At 37.8% G+C, this 23,894-nt stretch overlaps 1 protein-coding gene across 1 annotated transcript in view; it reads left to right on the forward strand.

Annotated features, from left to right (window-relative positions):
• Positions 1-23,894, forward strand: part of Eml6 (EMAP like 6) — a 254,447-nt gene that overhangs the window by 163,685 nt on the left and 66,868 nt on the right. Inside the window, exons 15-20 of the mRNA XM_027934520.2 lie at positions 1,049-1,154; positions 8,867-8,960; positions 18,773-18,873; positions 20,306-20,508; positions 22,002-22,113; positions 22,385-22,512. Coding sequence (XP_027790321.2) covers positions 1,049-1,154; positions 8,867-8,960; positions 18,773-18,873; positions 20,306-20,508; positions 22,002-22,113; positions 22,385-22,512 — 744 coding nt within the window. The remainder of the gene's footprint in view (positions 1-1,048; positions 1,155-8,866; positions 8,961-18,772; positions 18,874-20,305; positions 20,509-22,001; positions 22,114-22,384; positions 22,513-23,894) is intronic.

Here is a 23,894-nt window from a genome sequence, read left to right on the forward strand (position 1 = left end):
GAGGCAAAGAGGAAGCCAGCAGCCATTGCTGGGGGACGGGGACTGGACCTCCACAGACCAGTGTAGGAGTTCTCTGGGTTCTACTCAGTTATGTCTATGGCTTAACCTTGAGTTTTCTCTTTTGGAGTCATCAGATTCAACAGTCATGTGTCTCCCCGCCCCCACCCCCACCCCCTATACTGTAAGTGAGAAAAACTACTTTGCTATTATAATTTGCTCTGTTGTTGAACCTCACATGATAAAAGCTTATAACCCTGCAAGGACAATCTATCTTAATGACACAGAGTCAAGCCATGAAACTTTCATTTCTCAGTGAGGGGCAGGGCCAGCCCTTCTAGAGGTGGGTGAAATCATTGAGAATGGGTAAAGAAATTCTTTTTTTTTTTTAAATATTTTTAGTTGTAGATGGACACAATACCTTTATTTTATTTATTTTTATGTGCTGCTGAGGACTGAGCCACAACCCCAGCCTGGTAAAGGAACTCTTTATAGTGCCCTGACAGCACCCAGGTGAATTTCTTGCCTGAGAAGTGGACTCCTCACTTGTGACATTGAGAAGGCAAGAGAGGGAAAAGTAGAAGTAACTGACAGAAAACTCAAGTGGCTGGATGCAATGGTGCATGCCTGTAATTCCAGTATCTAGGAGCCTGAGGCAGGAGGATCACAGGTTCAAGGCTAGCCTCAGAAACTTAGCAAGAACCCACCTCAAAATAAAAAGGACGAGGGATATAGCTCAGTGATAGAGTGCCTCTGAGTTCAAAAAGATGGGGAAAAAAGTACAACTGGACATTTGAAGTGGGGTCCTGAAAGTCCCTTAACTTGGAGCCACACACCAGGACAGGCTTTGTTGGAACCCAACTTGGTGCCACGAGAAAGAAGCCTTAGATGCTTCAGTTTCCTCATCTGGAAAATAATGGGGTGGACCAAATTATTTCCAAAGTCTTCCCACTTTTTAAATAACATGCATTTCTTTTCTAAGCAATACTTGACTCTAAGGAACCAAATTGTATTTCATAAATTGTTTATAACACTCATCCTGTTGTTTAAGGTTGGAAGAGATGCTGCTATTCATGTGTGGGACACACAGACTCTAAAATGTTTATCACTATTGAAAGGACAACATCAGAGAGGAGTGTGTGCGCTCGATTTTTCAGGTGAGCACCAGTTTTTCATTAGAGCCATTGACAGATGAGCCTACATTTAATTTTATTTTCAAGTACTTGGTTGAGTTCTGTCTGTAATGAGGTATGCTCTCGGTGTGTCAACTACACAGTCTGAGGCTGGGAGTCATATTGTGAATACCTCACCCAAAAATGTGGCCTTTAGATTACACATCCTTTCCTTGTCTTCCGAATTTCCTCTCCCAAGTCATTACCCAGAGCTCACACTGAGTTCTGTGTTTGCTTGAGCAATTTGAAATCCAGAGCAGCTGTTGCCGTTGGAAGTCTTAGTTGCAAATGTCTGGCAGTGACTCAGAACATCAATTTCATCTCCAGATAAGTGGGAGCGTGTTGTTTCTGTCTTGAAATATAAAGAACCAGAAGGGAGGCTGCAAATCCTCTGCAGAGGAGCACTTTATAATATTAGTATTTTAGAAATAAATTTCATGTTGAAAAATGAGAACTAAAGCTTTTCTCTCCTCGATTTAAAATTTGAACACAGTATTTATAAAAATACTAATTGACGAATGCAATTTCTTTTATTCAAGTGGGATTTATAAAAGCCCTTTTACAGTCATTAAAAAAATAAGTTTGCAAAAGGAAAAAGACAGAAAAACAATGAACTTGCTTCTTGTGTCCCCAAAGAGAAAAAAGAGAGATGATGCCAATATGCAATGTAAGTGTTTTTTACACTAGAATTCAAGATTGAGGATCTATCATGAAAGATGTTAGTACATACACATTTTTAATCATTTCAATTGTAGGGATTAGTAGGAAAGAAATCCTAAACCATCTGTGTAAAACTGAGTTTTCTAAATACCATCCAGGTGTTTACATTTGGAAGCGATGCTGCTATTCAATGTGTGCATGGTTAGTCTGTCTCTAAATCCCATGGCTCTACAACCTCTTTCCCCTGGTAGGTCCCTCCCTCTCTGTTCCCCTTGAGCCAGTCCTTGCCTCCTCTTGTCTGCCCATAGTAATGCCATAGGCTTGGATTCCATCCCTGCTTATTCTGGAAGCATATTTACCGCTGCTGCCATCGACTCCCCAGGTTGGAAGTGCTTGGCTTTTCCTGATCTGGCCTCAACCTTCTCCTGCAACATTTTCACCCACTCACCCGTTCATGCTCCTCCACATTCACCTTGCTGCAGAACCTCCATTCACTCCAGTCCTCCTCCTACCTCTCTTCTTCCATCAGGGCTTTCCCATATGTCCATTCAAGTCCCACCATCATTTAAGACCAACTGAATGTTTTCTCCTACATCCTCCAAGGCAGAAATAACCTGTCCCTCCTTCTGTAAACCGTAGTTCATTGTTGTCATTGCTTTGGTAGCACCTGTCAGAATCTGTGTAGTACTGCCCTCCTTTGCCTTGCACACACAGTAAGCTAACAGGGGTGGCAGAGCCCTCTGTATTTTCCCACCACACATATTACAGTATTATAGACATAGAAACCATTCCAAAAATGCTGTAAATGAATGAACAAATGAGATCTTGCTTAATGAGCTTTGCCTTACCTTTCACTGTTACTTCTAGAACTTCACATTGTAAACCATGTTGAATGACAAATATTTGCATTCCCTGACCAGTGCCACACAGGCGGTATTTTGTTTTGGTAACATGCACGTTCTTACGTCCTGCAAACTACTCAACAAATCTGAGTTGTTATGTCGTTGTTAGGAGTTATTCACTACCTTCTATGGCTATTAAGTTAGTAAAATCAAGGCTCAATAGTTTGTGCCTACACTGGTGGGTACATGATAGAAGGAGTTAGGAGTATGGAGGTAGAAAGAGCTGCCCAACCATGCCTACCTACAAGCTTAATGCAAGGGTGACACCTTTGATAAACAGTGAATACAAAGTCCTTTGAAAGTTTTGATGGACATGCAATTTTAAAGTAGGTGTGCCTTGTATCATTGATAAGGCAGTAAAATCTAAAAAGAAACTATAATTTTTGTTTGTATGTGACTCTATCCCAAAGATGAATGAATTCCCTCTGCTTTCCCACACCCCAGCCCAAATCTTATTCTTCAATGGCTGAACTACCTTCTTCCTAAAATTGATTTTTCTATTGGCTACATATGTATATGTAAGTATACCTCAGAAGAGTAGTGAGGTACCCACTAAAGTACCAAAATTAAATAAAACTAACAAACTGGGTCGTGGAACACACCTGTAATCCCTGCGACTATGGAGGCTGAGGCAGGAGGATTGCATGTTTGAGGCCAGTCTCTGCAAATTAGCAAGACCCTGTCTCAAAAAATAAAAAGAACTGGGGATGTAGCTCAGTGGCAAAATGCCCCTCGATTCAATCCCCAGAATCAAAAACAAATAACAGCCAGGCACGGTAGCACATGCCTGTAATCCTAGCAGCTTGGGAGGCTGAGGCAAGAGGATCGAGAGTTCAAAGCCAGCCTCAGCAATAGCGAGGTGCTAAGTAACTCAGTGAGACCCTGTCTCTAAATAAAATACAAAATAGGGCTGGGGATGTGGCTCAGTGTCTGAGTGTCTTCGAGTTCAATCCCCAGTACCCAATAAATAAATAAATACACAAGTAAATTAAAAAACCTAATGTTAACAGGATGATGAAAATCCAGTATATCCATGTTTTGGTGACATTGGAAATTGACTCAGTATTTTTAGCAAACAATTTGTCAGTGTTTAATAAGAACTATAATTTACAGTGTCAAGTATGCAAACTGTATTTCTTGCATATTTTTATGTATCAAGTAAAAGAATAAACTGAACTCAAAATAGCATCCATCACTGATTTTATATGAAAATGTGTGTGTTAAGATATAGAGTAGCAAATTTTGAATAAAATAAATAGAATATAATCATTAGACTATTTCTTCTATAGAATTGATTAGTGTTCTGGGTTTTATATTTAGAAGACTCAAAAGAACTCAGAGTTCCAATGTCTTTAGATAAAAGGATGAGCAGAGTCTTGATTGAAGACATTAATTATGAGATGAATTGATAGTGATGAGCTGGTACCCCAGTAGCCTGCCTCTGCATTTTAGGGAGCTCACCCCTCTCCTGGGCCTATTAGTTTTAGAGAAGAAAGAGCAAGAGATTGAGTTTAGAAATCCCTCCCTCAGAAGGCCACCTTTCAATTGATTGTCTGGGTAAGGAAACCAAATACCCCAGGAAGAGAGAGAGAAGCTGATTCTCTCCCTGCTAGTATCGTGAGCAAAAAAGAAATTCTTAGATGTGAAATATTTCTTTATAAGAGGAGCTTTTCAGACTTAATAAGAAAGTCTATTTTCCAGATAACAATCACTAGGGAAAAGCCCATTTATTCAGCAAATATATTATTTTTGATCATGGAGAATTACGTTTTTGTTTTAGTGGTTAAGAATGATGTTCATACATCAATGGTAGAAAGGAATCTAGTTGGTGGTTTTGGAAAGCAACTAATATGAAGGACTATTCAGGAAAGCTTCCACCCAGGTCTGTTGTGTGTGATTCGTCACCACGAATGATTACTGATAGTTGATGGATCCTTGAGTTCCTATGGCAAGACTTGAAAGAGTCGCGGTCTCTTTGGTTTAATTTTTCTATTAATAGCATTTTGTGTTACAACAATGTAACTTTAGACTTAGATCTCTTAGCCAAGACTGGAGTTGGCGAGTTTGGTGGCATGCCCTGGCTGACAGTCAACAGTGGCAGATCCAGAGCTAGAACCCAGGTCTCCTGGCTCTCAGTCCAGCATGATATCCAACAGACCCAGGTTTGTCAGCTGGCAAGAGGTATGCACAGAATTCTCTATTCTTGGTCCCTGGGACTTCTCCTGCCCCTGCCTTCCACCAGAGCATTGGGTGAGCTTACTTATTTCGCCGCTTCACATCCCCACCAGCAGGTGTCTCCAGCTGTCCTTTCCATCCTCAAGGTTAAATGTGGAGGAGTACCAGGATGCACAGATACTACCACTGGTACAGTCCCCTTGCCCAGTGAAAAGAGACCCCTGTTCTGGAACAACCCTAAATCACACACTGATCTAAAGTAGGAACAGGGGCAACTCTACCTCCCTTGTGGAAACTGATAGAAAGTGGGTAGCTAAGTCCAAATCACAAGAGACTGTTTAGATTTGCCTGTTTAACCACGTAAACGAGGCACCCACAGAATGCTCATTGGTTATCTGGCTGGTAGCCCATCTGTGTGCCTCAGTAGCCCTGCAGCCACCTGTCTTTTATGAGTCATCTCCTTTTGGGGGTCTCACAGAGACCTGCTAATAGTACTTTGCCTTTTGTTAGAGAAATAAATTGTCCTGGAAATATAAAGCAGACAAATGATGTGAAAACAAGACAACAAATAAACATTTACACAAAAGAATTTAGTCTATTCTTGGCCACTTTTCCAAAGCAAACAAAAGACATTTTAACCAAACATCCCTTGCAATATGATCCATAATTCTGGATTACATGGACAGGAGTGAATGTATATTAACTAGCTCACTTAATGGAGCAGCTTTTTTAACTCTTGGATTTATTATCATTTTCTAAGGAAAGGGGAATCCATCTTTATTTTTGTGCTAATGGTAGCAAAAGTGCTTCTCCATAAATAGAAGACATATTAAAATTCAGCCACATAAATATTTTCTAGCCTGAATATCATATGTGTGTGTATATATATATATATATATATTAAAACATTTATGGACTAATACTAATTTCCATAAGAGCACATCTAAGACTAACCTGATTTCATTGTGTTCAGTTATAGAAACCTATGCATTTTTTATGAGCTCAGAATAGGAGGACCAACTTGTAATTGTCTGAATAAAAAATTTCTTTCTAATTTGCCCTTTACTGTTGACATTAAGTGCCTTAGAATTATTTCTGGACTATGTCACAACCATCCATAATTAATACATACTGTGACTAGAAATATTTGAGAGGACATTACTTAGACTCTAAAAATATGGGCAAAAATTAAAAAAAAAAATAGCCGGTCAGGGAACAATAGATATTCAAAGCTAAGGTCAAGCCTCTGCAGGGGAAATGAAAACCAAGAAGAACATAAAAAGGTAAACAATCATATTCCAAACTCTGTGGCATGCAGAAATAGTTTACGCCTGCAGAATACAAGAACAAATTACCATTTCTGAAGAGAGGTGTGGCTATTGAGGTACCTCTGGGATGGTACCGTTTCTCCTGTTGCTACCTCCAATCAGGATACTCTTGTGGGAAGTCAAGGTGGTATAACTGAGGATAAGCTAATTGAGCCTGGTAGAAATTCTAAAAATCTCCCCCCTGCTGTTCACACATTCGCTTACTGTTTAGTCTTCTTCATAATAAAATCTAAAAAACTTGGTGTGAATATACTTTGTATACAACCAGAGATATGAAAAATTGTGCTCTATATGTGTAATAAGAATTGTAATGCATTCCGCTCTCATATATAAATTTCTAAAATTAATTTTTAAAACTGTCTTTTTAAATATGCAAATGTTTGTATCTCATGAACGGCATATAATATAGCTCCATTGTTTTGAAAAGACAGCCTGAGAGCTGGAGACATAGCTCAGTGGTAGAGTTTTTGCCTATCATGCACAAGGTCCTGTGTTCAATCCCCAGCAACACCACACACACACACACACACACACACACACACACACACAGCCTAAAGTATAAAATTAATGAATATAAAAAAAGACATTGAATATTTGTTCAGTGTTTTTGGAAGGAATGATAATTAAAACAAAGTTTTTATAGCTATATAAGGTGGCACATTTCCGTACCACCTTTGGGCATATCCTGTATTTGTCATCGTCCTCATTAGTGTCACCAGCACTGTGAGCAGTCACTGAAAATCAGTTCAGTGTGACAATTATGAAGGAAGCCTGATACAATTACCATGAGCCTTAAAACAACTTATGGTCTAAAAAGGGAGAGAGAAAATGACAAAAATAAAATCACCAAACACAGGGGCACACTAACAGAAACATAATCAGGCCATACCAAGAGATAAGGAAAAAGTAATAGTGTTGGTAGGGAATGGGCTGTCATTACCAGTTCTTCTCCCATATGCATGAAGAGTTTTTTACCCAATTTAAAGTCTGATAACATTTAAGCATAAGCACTTATTATGATCAGTTGTTTACAGTAATCACCTGATAGCTATTTAGTCCTGTCGTAAAGTATTAATGTCTTTATCTCATACTCTTGCCTAGGAGTTTGAAAGGGTTGACCTAACCCTTAAATCCTTGCCTAGTCCTTAGTTGAAGTTTGGGGAGGATCTGGTTTAGGCAATTTCTTCTGTTCCCTTATTCTCCTCCTTCCTCCAAGCAAGAAGGAGCAGCTCCCCATTCCATTTGGTTAGCGGAGGGTCACTGGCATAAATAGGGGCGCTCAAAAGGTGGGCATTGGTTGGCACTTGAGGTAGGGTTGCCAGATTTAGCCAATAAAAATACAGGAGGCACAATTAAATTTCAAACAGACAACAAATAGTTTTTTAATATAAGCATGTTCCAGGCAATATAAGTTTAAATATACAATACGATATAAATACTGCATGGGACATACTTATACTAAGAAACTATTCATTATGTATCTGAGATTCCAATTTTACAAAGCTTCCTTTATTTTGCCTGGCAAACCTAATTTGGAATGTACCCCAGGTCTGCTGTTGAAACTAACATTGAGTGGACCAGTAGGCTCAGGAGAAGCAGTTTATCACATATTTGATTTGTAACCCTAATGGCTGGTATGTCGAGACAAGACCCTGATAAACTGATGCAAAGCGAGCTGGATCACTCATCTCCTAGCAACCGCACAGCTGGGTTGGGGGGAATGTTAACCTTGAGATGCTTTTCCTTTGAATCTAGCCTTGCAGCGAGGCAACAAATAAATGGCTACTGATTGTACCTCTTCTTCTGTCTTGAAAGAAAAAAGAAAATTAATTGTTTTTACTTCAAATTTAATTTTACATTCACTGTGTTTAAATTTTTTTTGAAAATAGCCTGTGTCCAAGTTCTAGTAAATCATTGATAATATTGAAATACTTAATAAGGAAAAATGTTCATGACATAATAGATGAGAAAAGATTAGATGATGGGTGCACTGTGATCCTGGTTTTACTTTTTCAAAGCACATTTATGTATAGAAAAAGAGTGGTAATATATATATCAAATGTAGTCCTAGAAATTGGGAAGGTATTAGCATTCTCTTTATCCGTATTTTCTAAGTGTCCTGTGATAAGTGTATTACATTTGAAATAGGAAAAATAAGAAATTAAGACTTTTTATTGTAAAATCATCTTTTAAAGGAAACTTAGAAGCTAAATTTAGTTTCTATAACACTCTTGCTTTAGAGGATTAAACCAAAGCCAATTTTTTTAGAGTTGAAAATAGACCAAGAGTGACAAAGCCAAATGTCTCTTCCAGGGAATGTCAGGAAACCTGTCAGTCACTAAACAGACAAGTGTTTTTGTTACTTACCTGAGAAGCTCTGCCATAGCTCTGTGTCTCAGATTGAAAGTGGAATCAGCAATGGACTTCAATAACCAGTTATGATGCATTAGAAAGTTCGACTATTGCTGGTCATGCGTTTCATCCTCTAAGGTCCCTTCGGATATGATATTTCTAATGTATTTGAGCTTAAAGAATTTAAAGTCAATTTTTTGTTCCTCTTTACAGTATGTAAAATGTTTTGATTTATCCTGGAAGAAGCAAGTCACTTGACATTTGTGTTGTTTTCACACAGCTGATGGAAAATGCCTGGTGTCGGTTGGTTTAGACGATTTTCACAGTATTGTATTTTGGGACTGGAAAAAGGGAGAAAAGATAGCTACCACAAGGTAAGAAGCTGCCCTGATCTAATGGTCTCCCGCTGACATCACACTTCAGTAACAGCTGATAGTTTTCATTTTCTGGTAAGATTTCATCTTCTCAGATGAAATTCACCTAGCAAGCTTAACACCCGAGCGAAAACATTGCTGTTTCATGGTGCCAGCCCTGACGCAGAGCAGTTAATGTTTGTTGTGGGGAACTGGAAAATTCTGAAATGCTTTCCAGAGAGCTCTTATCACTTGCAGTTTTTAGTAATTTTTGTGTTATCTCTATCAAAGCTTTTTACCAGCAGCAAAAAAGCAGCTTTTCTTGCCTTGGCCCTTCTTTTTCCTCTCTGTCTTAGCATCTGTGAAGGATTGTCAATGTCACTGGAGTCAGAAGCACCATTTGTCAAGAGGCTGGGGCCTGCTGGAGAGGAGGCCCCGTCGTGCGCATCTGCCACACGCTTTCCAAGCAGGCAAATTGTTTCCCTAATCTCCCCATCTTATAAATAGACTCTTCAAAACCAACTGCTGTTTATAGACCACCTGTCCTCCCTTACCCCGGCCTCCCTCCCTGCTGAATCAGCACGAAGTCCGAACATTACTTTCCACCCTATTTTCATGTAGCTCAGCCATGTGCCCAGCCCTGGTCAGAGGTCAGAATAGTTGGCAGCAGAGGCCTAGCAATACAACTTGTTGTCCAGGCACAGAGTCATACCTCCCGACGCCCTTCCTTCTATTACTAACGTCCTGTCTGTCTTGCAGAATAAAAGCATTTCTAAGTTAATGGTCTTGAACCCCCAAGTATTCACTTTTCAAATGAATACTATCCTAGACAATGTTAGATGATAGGAGGGGGAAATTTTTTTTGGCAATTCAGTTTAATGAATGAAGATCTGCAGGTTGCTGGAAACTGAGCAGATGGAGCCCTGAGGACTCCAGCTGACCTTCTTGGGAGAAAAAGAAAAGCTTTTCTGATGACTGCTATCGGGATGGAATTCTTGGCAGCAATGGTGGTTCATAAATCTGCCCACCAAAGTGGTTTCTCTGTCTTTCTTTCTAGAATCTCTCACTGTTGTACATTCCTCTCTGGATTTCAGGTTCAGCTCCTAATCAGAACTTCCTTTTCCTCTTAGAATACCAAATGATGCAATTTTAATTTAATATTATTGGAAACACACTATCTGCATTTATAGATAATCTTAGGAAAAATACATGTCTGCATTTCAAAAGCAACAAATGCAATTTTTCCTGCTAGAAAACACTCTGTGAGTGGCTCATCAGTTATATGCCAGACACATTAATAGAAATAGAAGAAATAAATATTTCTTTTTTTAATATATTTTTTTAGTTGTAGATGGATGGATATAATACCTTTATCTTTATGTGGTGCTGAGGATAGAACCCAGCACCTCACATGTGCTAGGCAAGCAATCTACCACTGAGCTATAACACCGGCCCAGAAATAGAAGAAATATTTCTTAACATTAAAAAGCATTATCATATGCTTGGTGTGAAGTATCATGTCTATGTAATTAACATACAGAGACTTAACATTGTATGTTAATAACAGAATTTATATTTGGAGGGCTGGGGATGTAGCTCAAGCGGTAGCGCGCTCGCCTGGCATGCATACGGCCCAGGTTCGATCCTCAGCACCACATACAAAGATGTTGTGTCCGCCAAAAACTAAACAAATAAAATTAAATTTAAAAAAAAAAGAATTTATATTTGGAGTTGTTCCCAAGCCTTATGACCCATTCTAAAAACAGGAAACCTGCAGCGTTGCCCTCAGAGAACATTCTTGTAATTATGACATTAGCCAGTGCTCTTTCCCAGGAGAAATGTCAAGGATTGCTAAAGTTCTGTAAGAGCACTAGATTGCAAAATAATTAATAAATAATGTACACAAACACCTATTCGTGTAATATTAACAATAATATCTAAATAAGTATGTAAATAACCAACCAGAGAAATAAGTAAAAATTCTGTTTATGGCATTAACTTGGTATGCCGAACTAGATAGAAAATTTTTAAAAAAGAAAGCATATATCATATAGTTGGGTAGAATAAGCTTTAAAGAAGTGACAGAAGTAATGCTGTTGTGAAATGGTCCCTTCCTGACTTTGGGAATCCTCTTAGCTTTGAGAGGGCCAATTTATACTTAGAGAAAGGCTGACTCTGACACCCCTTTTTGCACTCTGTGTCTTGGTCACTGCCAGCCTTACCTCCAGCCAGGCTTAACTACAAACCTGCTTCTGGCAGGCTGTATTGTTCCAGCATGACATTGTTCTACAGTAGTGCCACCACCCAGGATGTGAGCCATCCATGGCTGAGATGGTACTGCAGGCAGTGCTGCTGGGGCCCAGGGCACACACAGTTCTGCCCTTTTATGAGTAACCCCATGTTGGTGAAAATGTTTATATGAATCTACTCTTTATCAGCTCAGAGAAAATTGAAATTGGCGCATAGAGATCTTGAGATCTCCATGAGATTGACCCAATCTCTTTGAACATTAGCTCTGTGTCTTTGCTAATTTTCATTAGTGATTTCCAGTATCTCCATTACAAATGGAGTTTTTAGTCTTTTTTTTTCCTTTTAAAAGTTGTTTGCTTTATAGTCAAGTATACAAGTAGCCCATTCAGAAACCAAGGCCAGTCTCTTCCAAGCAATAGTTAAATAACCTAATGTCAGTGGCCATCATGGCAGAATCATGAGAATATTAATGAGGCTCCTCTGTGCTCCTTTATTTGGATTTACTTTCTCTGGTAACATGACTAGGGGGGCCATGACTAATTATTTTTGACATGCTTTGCCCCAGAACTTTGAATGTGAGGGATCTTAGACAAAAGTATACAATTATTGAACTGCTAAACAATAATACTTAGAATGTCCATCTCCAATGGTATTGGTATGAGAAAGCTTAGGGACAGAATGTGGGCCCACAGACAGCAGTGCTACACCAGAACTCTTCTGAGTGAGGGATCCTTGAAATAAAGGAATCTTGCTTACAGAGCTAGTACAGATGCTAACCAGACACAGGACCAGATCCTCGAACAAGACTAACAGATAGCTCTAAGTCCAGTGAACATTTTTCTAAGAACATTTTTATAATGAAAATTTGGGGAAAGAAAGCACAAGTTGCTTACATTGAACCTCTATTGGCTCTCGATGAGGTGGGAGGGTGTGGATGACAGCAAGCAGGAAACGCTTTGGGATAGGATAGGACATAAGGAAAAGCCATTGTTGCAGTGGCACCTAGAGGCTCGTGATGGGATTCAAGGTAATGTTTTAACTTATATTCGAGAATGCGAAATTGTCTTTGTTGTTTTGGTCCCTTAGCTGTTAGCCAGCTCATCTATCCCATCTGTCCTCCCCTCCATCCTCCCAGCTCTTGTAATTAAATTTAGGACATCTCAATTTTTTTTCCCCTTCTGATCAGCAGAACTTCAGAGTAAGCCTTTTCTATATTTGTTTCATTGGCTTAATCTATTTTTAGGTGCCTGACCTTACATACGTTTAATGGATATGGTAGAGCCTTCTGCATAGTTTATCGGCACTTTAAAAATGCCTTTTAGAAGCGCATACCTTCCATTCATAACCCTTTCATTTGCATGGATGCTCAGTGCTGTGTGTGATTTTGTTTTCTGTCTTTCCAGAAAGTCATCCATGAAGAGAAGACTGAATGTTTGACTTATCTCCAAAACAGATTTAAAACGTGCATTTTAAAAATGTACATCTCTTCTTTAAAATAACATGTTCTCTGTTTTCAAAATAAAACATAATCATTAGAGAAAACTGAGAAAGCACAGAAAGTCACCAAGAAGAAAATGAGAATTGTCCACAATACCCATACACAGCCATGGTCAACATTTTAGCATGTATTTTTTTCTCATTTTTTTTAAGTTGTAGATGGACATAATACCTTTATCTTATTTGCTTTTATGTAGTCCTGAAGATCGAACCCAGTGCCTCACACATGCTAGGCAAGCCCTCCACCACTGAGCTACACCCACAGCCATTTTAGCATGTATTCTTAATATGTATTCTGCTAGAATTCAGATTTATTCATGTGTGGGCTCTGTAACTGGCTTTTTTCACATACTAGTATATCATCTCGCTATCTTCTATGTTACATGGTTATTTTATTTTCTAAATCATTTAATATCTGTTTTGGATGGGGTATAAATCAAACATTCCTTCAGTCTTCCCATTATGGACCGCCTTCATGGAAAAGATAGAATCTTGCACAGCACTCTCTATGCCAATGAAAGGGTTACAAATGGAAGTTGTGGAACCCAAGCTACGTAGCACGGCCTTGACTACCAGAAGAGGTTCATTCCTTCCCCTCTGTCCTGTACTTGCTGAGAGGGTGTATGTGGCCCAGCATGGTAGTTACTTATGACTCAGGCATGAGGAATTGTCTGGTAGCAGGGCAGCAATAACAGTGTTCTACATTCTTAAGTTTATATGTCTACATAGCTCTAAGTTTGGGACTGAAACTGCATTTTTTCTTATACAATCATAAGCCACTTCTCTGCAAATCTAATAAGCATCTGAAGGAAAAATGACAGGAACCCAATCAGTGTTCTTTATTTAGAACATTTGCTAAACATTTATGTGCTATCATTTGCCAGTTTAGAACTTTAGTCACAACCAAAACAACATTGGTGTTTCTATGACAATGAGAAATTACGTAAAACTAAAAAGTTTACCTCAAAGATTTTTCTGAATGTTCACATTTGTATAGACACAAGCAAACAAAATTTTGGTTTATTTATTTTTTCCTGTAGGAAATGTAATTTGTCATATTTGCTTTTAGTTTTCATTTGGGGTCTCCCTAGCTTCTTTCCAAAATATGTATTAATGATTTAGAGTTTGTGGGGATTTTCTGCCAATCAAGAAATCTTTGGATGTTTAAAGTCTTTAGGTTATCTGGTGCATTGCTCCTCTTAAGCACTTTTTCCTCTTTTATCTAAATCTTTTTTCTCTATGTCCTAATTATTCCTGATACATCTGGTGTTGTATAATGGCTCTAGTTTCCATCTCAACTTTTAACTCTGAAAGAGAGAAAGGGAGAGAGCCCCCAAATACATCCATCTCTTCTCCCCACCTTTCACTGTAGGGCTCACATCCTTGTAGCCATAATGGGTCAGAAAATGCTGATTTTTTTTTCTTCCAGCTTTTTATTATGGGAATTTTCAAAGTTATACAAAATGGAAATAACAATAAAGAATCCCCTTATGTTCATTGCCCAACTGCAATAATTATCAGCATCCTGCAAATTGTGCCCGTCTCTCCCTCATTAGTTTTTCTTTTCTTTTTTTCCACCAAGAATATTTTAAATTTAAAGTATCATGTCATTTGGTCTCTACATATTTCCCTAGGCATTTCTGACCAAAAAAAGGTACATTTTTACAAATCACCATGCCATTATCACAACTAACTACAGCAGCAGTCATTTATTTCTTTCATCTATTCCCCAATTCATAATCAGACATTTCTGATTGCTTCAAAAGTGAGAATTGGTTTGTTGGAATAAGCATCTAAACCAGGCCCTGGTGTTACATTTGGTGGTTGTATCACTTCTCTTTTACTCTATAGCACACCACATCCATTTTTTTCCCTGTCCTATTTGTACTGAGGAACTGGGTTGTTTGACCTGTAGCATGTTTCACATTTTGGACTTGACTAACTCTTCAAGAGATCCTTTTAGTCATTCCTCTGCATTTCCTATAAATAACAGTTTCATAGATTTGATTAAATTCACATTTGATTTTTTTAAAAAACAGATTTATTAGTAAATAGTTCAAATACCTTGTAAATTATATAATGCCACTTAAATTATATGGTTTAGTGACTTTTTTACACATTTATAGAGTTGTGCAATCATTACCGCTAATTCCAGAACATTTTCATCACCCTGAACAGAAATCCCTTACATGTTAGCACTAATTTGCATTCTGTCTCTATGAATTTGCCCTTTCTGGACATTTTATATAAATGGAATTATATAGTATAAGATTCTTTATGGTTGACTTCTTTCACTGAACATAATTTTTGAAGATTTAGCCATGTCATAGAAGTTCAATACTTTATTTTTTATTGCTGAATAATAATTTTTATATATATCAGATTTTATTTATTCATTAGTTAATGGATATTTGGATTGTTTCCACTTTTTTGACCATTATGAATAATATTGCTATGAACATTTGTGTACAGGGTTTTGAGGGAATGTTTCATTTCTCTAGAGTATGCATGTGTGTGTGTATGTATATCTAGGAGTGGAATTGCTAGGTCATATTTTTAATTATTTTCAACATTTTGAGGAACTGACAATGTTTTTTAAAGTAGCTGCCCATTTGCTATTCACACTAGCAATGTAAAAAGGCCCTAATTTCTCTAATTCCGAACATTTCTTACTGTTCTTTTCATTCTCCCCGTCCTAGTGGATATGAAGTGGTATCTCATTTGCTTTTGATTTTCATTTCTTTGATGGCTCAGGATGGTGCACATCTTTTCGTGTGCTTTCTGATCATTTTGTCAGTAATTTCAGACACAGAACTCGTATTTTTAAAAACAATTTTTTTGTTGTTGTTGTAGGTGGACACAACACCTTTATTTTTATGTGGTGCTAAGGATCGAACCCAGTGCCTCACATGTGCTAGGGAAGTGCTCTACCACTGAGCCACAACCCCAGCCCAGTGCCCATGTATAATAGGATTATTGAATGACCCTTATCATGTGTATGCCTTGAAAGTATTTTCCTCATTCGTTTGGGTTTTTAGACAAGAATACTTTATAAATACTTCTGGTTGCATCACATCAGAAGAGAGGTGATCAGTGACATAGCAGAGGGTAGGAGTGATGGAAGTGGCACTCCCAGGTGTGAGTGGTAGGAGGTGTGTTATATGTAGAGAATTTGAAACTAATGACTCCAACTAAAAGCCACTTTTTGTTATTCCCACTCGCTGGCAATTCTCAACAATGCCAGTGATGGAATTCCTTCCCTCCAGGCTGCCCTGATCCTCCAGCACCACCCTATGGTCTACCACATCCCAAAATGTCTACCTGCCTATTCAGCTTGACTGGTTTCTGATATATCAGCCTGGTCCTTCCATTACACAGCTTTTCATCTACATATCAGCTAATGGATACCCGTTGACAACTGTGGGCTAAATTGACAATTTAAGTAGGGATTAAAAATGGTAATTTTCAGATTCTGTCATTCATTCATATTAGCTAGAATTCTATAAGAGGTTTCCCTCATGGACTGTTTGGTTTTTCTAAAACACAATTCACACAGAAGGCAGTTCTTTAAATATTAGGGTTATTTGTCCTTTTTGTCTATAACGTGCAAATATTTTTCTGTTTGTCTTTTTGTCTTTGAAGTTTGCTTTTGCGCTTTTCATTATGCAAAAAGGTTTTATTTTTACGTAGTCAAATCAATCTTTCCTTCTACTGCTTTGGGATTTTGAGTGGGATTAAAAAGGAACCACCCATAATTTCTTCTAATTGTCTATGGCTTAATCTTTTACATTTTAGATCTCTAAGACATTTAGAATTTATCCTAGTATTTATTGTAAGGAAGAGCTCCAACTTGATCTTTTTACCATATGGTGTCCAGGTGTTCCAGACACCACTTATTTCTTTCCCTTTTTGAAAAGACTTTATTTTTTTAGGGCAAAATTGAGCAGAGGGTACAGAGAGTTCCCCTCTAGCCACTGTCTCCCACTCATGCACAGGCTCCTCTACTATCACCGTCCCCCACCAAAGTGGCACATTTATTATAAATGATGAACTACATTGACACACCATTGTCATCCAAAGTCTGTGCTTAGAGTTCATGCTTGGTGCTGTCCATTCTGTAAGTTTTATTATATACTATAGTTTTACATTCCTGTGGGTCTCTTCGTGGATGTTCTGTTTACCATTTTCCCATCAGTTAATTTATGCACTACCTGCCATACTGTTTTCATTATGGAGCCTTTATAATTATTTTTTAATATCAAAGAGAGCTACTTTTCCACTTGGTTCTTTTTTAGAGTTTTCCCATTTGTTATTCTCTATAAAAACTTAAAAATGTAGGTATCCAACTCCAGATTAAAAAAAAAACTCAAATTCCCATTGGTCTTGTTATTGGAATCAGGCTTGAATTTATAAAGTAAATTAAGGAGAATTGAGATAAAAGATCTACTTTTCCTATCCCAGGAGATGGGATATGGTTCTGGTTTTTTTTAAGTTTGTTATTTTTACAGATGTGGGTTTTTTCTCTCTCCTCAAGGATATATGTTATATGCTTCTTGTTAAATTTATGCCTTGATATTTTTGTTGTTGCTTATAAATAGTCCTTTCTTATATTTTCAACTGGTTATTGTATATGTAAAGGTTTTCTCTATTTAATTTTATATTCTGCAAGTTTACTAAATTACCTTGTTTGTAGTCACTTTTACATTATTTTGAGTTTTCTAGATGTACAATTATATTATCTGCAAATAAAGGTAGTTTTACCTTTTTCGTTCTAGCTCTCTGTCTTTAACTTTTAAATCTTGTTTAATTGCACTAGTTAATATGTTCAATGCAATGTTAAATGATAGCAGTAATAATCTTGTTCCTGACTCTATTGGGAATGCCATTAAGTAAAAAAAATCTGACTTTGGGGTATACACACACATACCATGAATATGTTGCTGTTCTAGCATGTTCTATCTTTAATGAAAGGATGATGTCATGGCATGCAACATGTTCAGAGAATCAACCTGTACAGTTGACTGAGTTTCTCAAGGACAGGGAGTACAAGGAAATGTAAATGTCAAGGCGTGCAAAGTCTGAAATGTCCTCTAATCCCTATTTTATTGAGTATTGGGTTTTTTTTAAATCCATGAATATTAGATTTTTGACCAGTAACTTTTTAGCTTCTGTAAAAATGAAAATATGATTTTTCTCCTTATACCTATTAATATAAGTTATATTATTTGATTCCTTAATGTTCAGCTATTCTTGAATTTAATCATAATTTATTATTTTTAATATGTATTTGGATTCTATTTGCTAATATATTTTATTTAAGGTTTTTTATACATAAGAGATAATGATTAGTTGTTTTTCTTTTTGTTAATGGGATTTTTTAAGCATAACAAAAATTATCTGCTAATATACCAGAGAAGACTATCAAATAGTGCCTTAAGAACAGGAAATCTGTAGAGTCCAATGTGATGGCTTTGTACTCTAAAACAGAAATTTCCCTGATACCAGGTCTTATAGCTCAGGTGTATAATCAGTCCTTACTTTTATACTTGCCTTTCTGCCTCTTGGTTATAAATCTAAATTTCTGAACATTTAGAATCCTAAAGTGCCTTGAATCAGTAGGTGACATCTTTTCTCTTTTCATTGGCTTCTATTTATAGTGACTACATTCCTAACCAAAAATCTGTGTAAGCCAAAGCGATGCCTTCTACAGTAAGAATGGTACATTTGAAGCTTTTCGTTAATATTATTGCAGTACCTTTTCCTTCCTACTGTGCAGGATCTTGATATCACCAGAATTACTTGTAGTCCCACCATGGTAGCATTAATTTTACATTATGAAGACATTCAATACATACTAAATATTTCATTGATTTGTTTAAAGCATAAGTAAGTGGACTTTGGTAGCAATATTAGGGTAAGAATAAAGATCAAACATTCACAGAAAAGCCAAAGTTCATTATTTTAATGTAGACCCCCAGGTGCATTTCAAAATTATTTTCTAATTAAGTTGTTGTGTTGCATGTGCTTTTAATAAGCACATTTTAATGTTTTAATCTAAACTAGATTTTTTAATTTGTTTCTTACAGAGGACATAAAGATAAAATATTTGTGGTAAAGTGTAACCCACACCACGTTGACAAGCTGGTTACAGTTGGGATGAAACACATCAAATTCTGGCAACAAGCAGGTACTATCATTTGGGTTGATTCATGTATTTAAAAGCTTTCCTTGAGCCAGGGACTAAGGATGCAGGACCATTGACACTATGTGGCCTGTCTCTCTGCAAATTAATATAAAAATGCACCTAAGAAATATCATTTCCCAAATTTACATTGGATTGTTTAACGTCTAAGCTGAAATTTAAATACTAAATGATGCCATGCATATTCATCAATGTCTAGAAAGCTTGGGAAATATTCTGCTATAAAAATTATAATTCTTATATTTAGTCATCTGTACTGAAAGCAATAATTATGTTGGACTAATGAGCAGGAAATAATCATTTTGGGTGAATAAAGCTTTCAATATTTTGAGGGTTCTATTATTAATCTATTACTGAATTTAGTACACAAATTAAACTCTGACTTTGCACACAGTATTTATGGATTACATGTTGACAGTAGCGATGGCTAAATAAGCTTGACACGACATTGAAGAGTATCTTACTTTTCTCACTAATAAGCCAGACTCATTATTGCAATTATTTCTGAATTCTCAGTATCAGCTTTGGTTCTAAGCTTAATCTTTTTTTAAATATTCTTTTTAGTTGTAGATGGACACAATACCTTTATTTTATTTATTTATTTTTATGGGGTGCTGAGGATTGAACCCAGCTAGGCAAATGCTCCACCACTGAGCTACAACCCCAGCCCCTCCAAGCTTAATCTTATGATGCACAAAACATAAATAGGCTACAGTTCCGATGCTTTCCACTTATAAAGGAAGAAGAATTGGTGATATGTGTGGAGAGCCAACCTGGGTCCAGAGGTCCTGAATGGAGCTGGGTGTCTCAGCAATAGGGAGCATTGGGAAATGGGAACATCAAGGGAACAAACCTGATGGTTTGTCACCATAGATACCACCTTCTTCAACATGACAATTGGTTCTCACCCCCCAAATTGCTGTGAGAAAAATTGAGGCAGAACATGTATAGCATGTTTATATTTTACATGTCCAGCCAGTCCTGACTATTTTTGATCAGCATTCATGAAGACTTTCCTTGTGCTCCAAGACACTTAGTCAACCTTTCCTCTGGCTGGCACAAAACTTTCACTGAGCCTTGGTTAGATGCAAACCTTAGTCTGAGATGCATATTGGGTCCTTTCTCTAGACAGACCCTACTTCCTTAAAGGCAGGAACTCTTGCTTTTCATCTTTATATTCCCCAGCATTGAGCACTGTCAGTTTGCCTGCCACAAAATAGGGACTCAGTAAATACTGAATGAATGAGAAACACTTCTATGTTATGTTTTGTTTATGATATACTCCATCGTTTTTATACATCTTTCTACATATAACGCTCACACTCTGGGCCTTTCGTTGAAGAAAATAGTCTTCCCATATGCTTATAGAAGGTACCAACTTTTTAAAAAAGTAATGTTTACTCTGGGTCTACTCCAGGTGGGGGCTTCACCTCTAAAAGAGGAATTTTTGGAAGTGCTGGAAAACTGGAAACAATGATGTGTGTCTCTTACGGGAGGATGGAAGATCTGGTGTTCTCAGGAGCAGCTACTGGAGATATTTTTATTTGGAAAGATGTCTTACTACTGAAGACAGTGAAAGCTCATGACGGACCTGTGTTTGCTATGTACGCGTTGGATAAGGTGTGGTATGAGTTTCAGAATTCTTTTCCTCATCAGCCCTCTAAAATTATAAGGTAGTCTCAAAAGCCTGCTAAGAGGATGCCTGGATCTAAAAATAGTCCTGATTTAGGAAGTTGTTATCATGGAAGCTCCAATCAAAGGAAGATAAGGAGAATGCGTATATTTTTATAGTTTCTCTTTTGTTTCTTCATGTGCAATTTCTCCACTTTTTCACACTTGCACTTCTAGCTTTCACCACTAAGAGTCCTTTAAGTGTCCGGATAAATGGGAACTCTGTAGCAGAAAAGTCCTGAAGTATTTCATCATTGCTGGCTCTTCAGTGACACAATGGACCAAGACCAGGAAGTCCCAAGTGGTTGGATTATTGTTTTACACATCAATTAGTTATGAGTCCCTTTCATAAAATGACATAGTGTTTGTATATAACTTTTGTATATGTTACAATACCTAATATTGTAAATACTATATAAATACTTGTAGTTCTGAATTTTTTAGGGAATAATGACAAGAAGAAAAGTATTACAGATGCAGTGCTTTTATTTCCCTTATATTTTCAATCCTCCAAAGATTCAGAGGGCCAATTATAATAAGGATATTTAATGTATTAAACTCCAAAGTAGTATTTCCTGTGAGCTTCATTGAAGTGCATTAAATTAAAAGTTTGAGAAAATAATTCAGTATTTTTTCCTTAAAAAAAAAAAAAAAACTTCCATGAACATTTGGTGTGTAGATAAATTGCCAGAAAGGAAAACTAATGAAGCTAATAAATCATAAGCTGGAACAAGAATGAAGATCACTGTTCAGTAAAAGAATGCTCAGCATGTTAAGCTTTTTACTTTCCAGGTTTTGTAAAAATTAATCTGGATATTAATTATTATGGAAATTATTGAACAAAACAGCAATATGACTTCATAATATTAAGTACTTAAGTTATTCTTAACAACAAATAATATTTTCTCTTGGAAGTTCCTAGTTAATCTTCTAAATATTTAACAATTCCCCCTGTACTGGACCTAGCACCTCACACATGCTAGGCAAGCCCTCTACCACTGAGCTACATCCCCAGTCCTTGACAATTGTTTTTAATTGTGATGTTAATCCCAGTTCATTTGGTGGGTATATATGAGATACCAGGAGCTCTGCTAGGTTTTGAGGCTCTTCCTGTCCCATGGGAATCCAGTTCTGGTTGGGGATCCTGGGCACAGAACCAGCCAGACAATCAAATCCAATGGGCAAGTGCTGACCAGTGGTCTGAAGAAAAGTAATCGACACCCAATAAAAAGACACCCAATAAAAATGTGTTTAATCTTCCTAGAGAGATGCTTCTAGGACATGTTATGTGAAGACTGTTATCACCAGATTTTTTCAGTCTTATATACTTGGAAAGAAAACGTACACAAAGCTGCCTTACCCAAGAGGCAGTCCTATTGGGGCCAGGTGGGTGAGTGGCCATTTTGCCGTGTATGAAATACCTGCCATCTGTGCCTTTACAGGGCTTTGTAACGGGTGGAAAAGATGGAATCGTGGAGCTCTGGGATGATATGTTTGAGAGATGCTTGAAGACTTATGCCATTAAAAGAGCAGCGTTGTCAACTAGCTCAAAAGGTGCCACTCCTGAATATGCTGTAGAAACCTTTCTGTTCATGGGACTGGAAAAGACAGTACTGAATGTCTTGTAGTAATAGCTCATAACCCAACCAGTTCTCTTTCTTACATAGTTAGGACTTTTAGTCCCTGGTAGAAATGTCAAGGATGATTGTCCAGTACCTAGTACTTTGGATTTTTTTTTATGTTTGATTTTTTAATAGTTCCAATCTATAGTAAGAGTCAGCCTTGTCATTGTATTAAATGCAATATCCCCTCCCCCATCCCCCAGGCCTGCTTTTGGAAGATAACCCTTCAATTCGTGCCATCACTCTGGGACATGGACATATCCTGGTGGGAACAAAAAATGGAGAGATTCTGGAAATCGATAAGAGTGGCCCAATGACACTGCTGGTTCAGGTACCATGTTTGTACATGTCGTACAAACCACAGTCGACAACAGGGCTGGGACCAGGTTAAGGCAAGAGGGCTCCTTAGGGTTCAAAGCCTGCTTGGCACCTCCCAGGATTGTGCTGTGCCAGATACCTGCTGAACTTGGCCCTCTGCTTAGGGTTTTGCCAGTAAAGGACAGAGATCTGGTCTTATCTGAGTCTCAGTGGAAGAAGGGACTCCTTTTAGTCTCACTCAGGTTGCTGGCAGAATTCAGTTCCTTGTGCATATAGGACTGAGGCTTCGTTTTTTGCTGGCTCTTGGCCAGAGGCCACCTTCAACTGCTAAAAACTGTCCACAGTTCCTTGGCATATAGGGTCTCCAATAGCCACGTGGTTTTTCAAAGCCAGCAAGAAAGAAAAAAATTATATACTACAACCTTACATAATATAATCATATCATCACATACATCTCGTCGTGAACATTCTGTCACTTCTGCCATGTTCTCTTGGTTGAAAACAAGCCACAGGTCAGGCCACACTCAGAGGGAGGTGATTATGCTACAGTGTGAAAATTAGGAGGCTTGCAAGGATCCCCCTGCAAGTCCGTCCATTAAGGTCCACCCTGCCACACACAGAATACCCCCACAAGAGCTGTATGTCATGACAGTACCTGCTCGCATCATCTAAATCAGGCTCAAATATGGACAAGGTCCTCTCCATCTGTTTATCCATAAAACTAAGACACATTATCCACTTCCTACAAATGTGCAAGTGCTTCATCAGATCCTGTGCCTCACTTAGTTCTCAGCCTTCTCTCCCATGGCCACATTAATATCTTTAATGTCCTTCCCCTTCAAGAATCATACTTAAGTAAAATCAGAAGAAAATGAACATCAGCAGCGTCCTCAAAGAGCAGAGAGATGATAAAAATCACACCTCGGGGGTGGGAGATTGGAGGAAGTCCCCCCTCTGGTGATGCATGGAACAAACCAAACCTATGGGGAGTTGGGGAGCTTCACTTCATTCCCCAGATCCTATCCATGCCTGCAGGCTTGCCGCATTAGGGGCTAACTCCAAAATCCCACTGAGAGAATCCCTCTGACTTGCTGTATCCTGGGGAGTAGGTCTGTATACACACATCATGGTTCAGAATTCCATGCAAAGTTTTGAAAATACATATGCCCAAGCCCACCCTGAATATCCTAAATAAGAATCTGTTTACCAAAAACCAAAACAAAACAAAAAAAAACCACTCAATCAAATCTCAAAACCTCTAGCTAATTGTGCCAGGTAGGCAGGCTGAAAACCATGCTGGAGGTAATTCCTTGAGGCATGACTTATTTGTTATCAGGTGTTCTGGCTTCTGTTATTTCCTTTCAAACTAAAATCATCTTCTTTTTGGCCATAGGT

The sequence above is a fragment of the Marmota flaviventris genome, chromosome 14, assembly GCF_047511675.1.
Source record: "Marmota flaviventris isolate mMarFla1 chromosome 14, mMarFla1.hap1, whole genome shotgun sequence".
Classification (NCBI taxonomy): domain Eukaryota; kingdom Metazoa; phylum Chordata; class Mammalia; order Rodentia; family Sciuridae; genus Marmota; species Marmota flaviventris.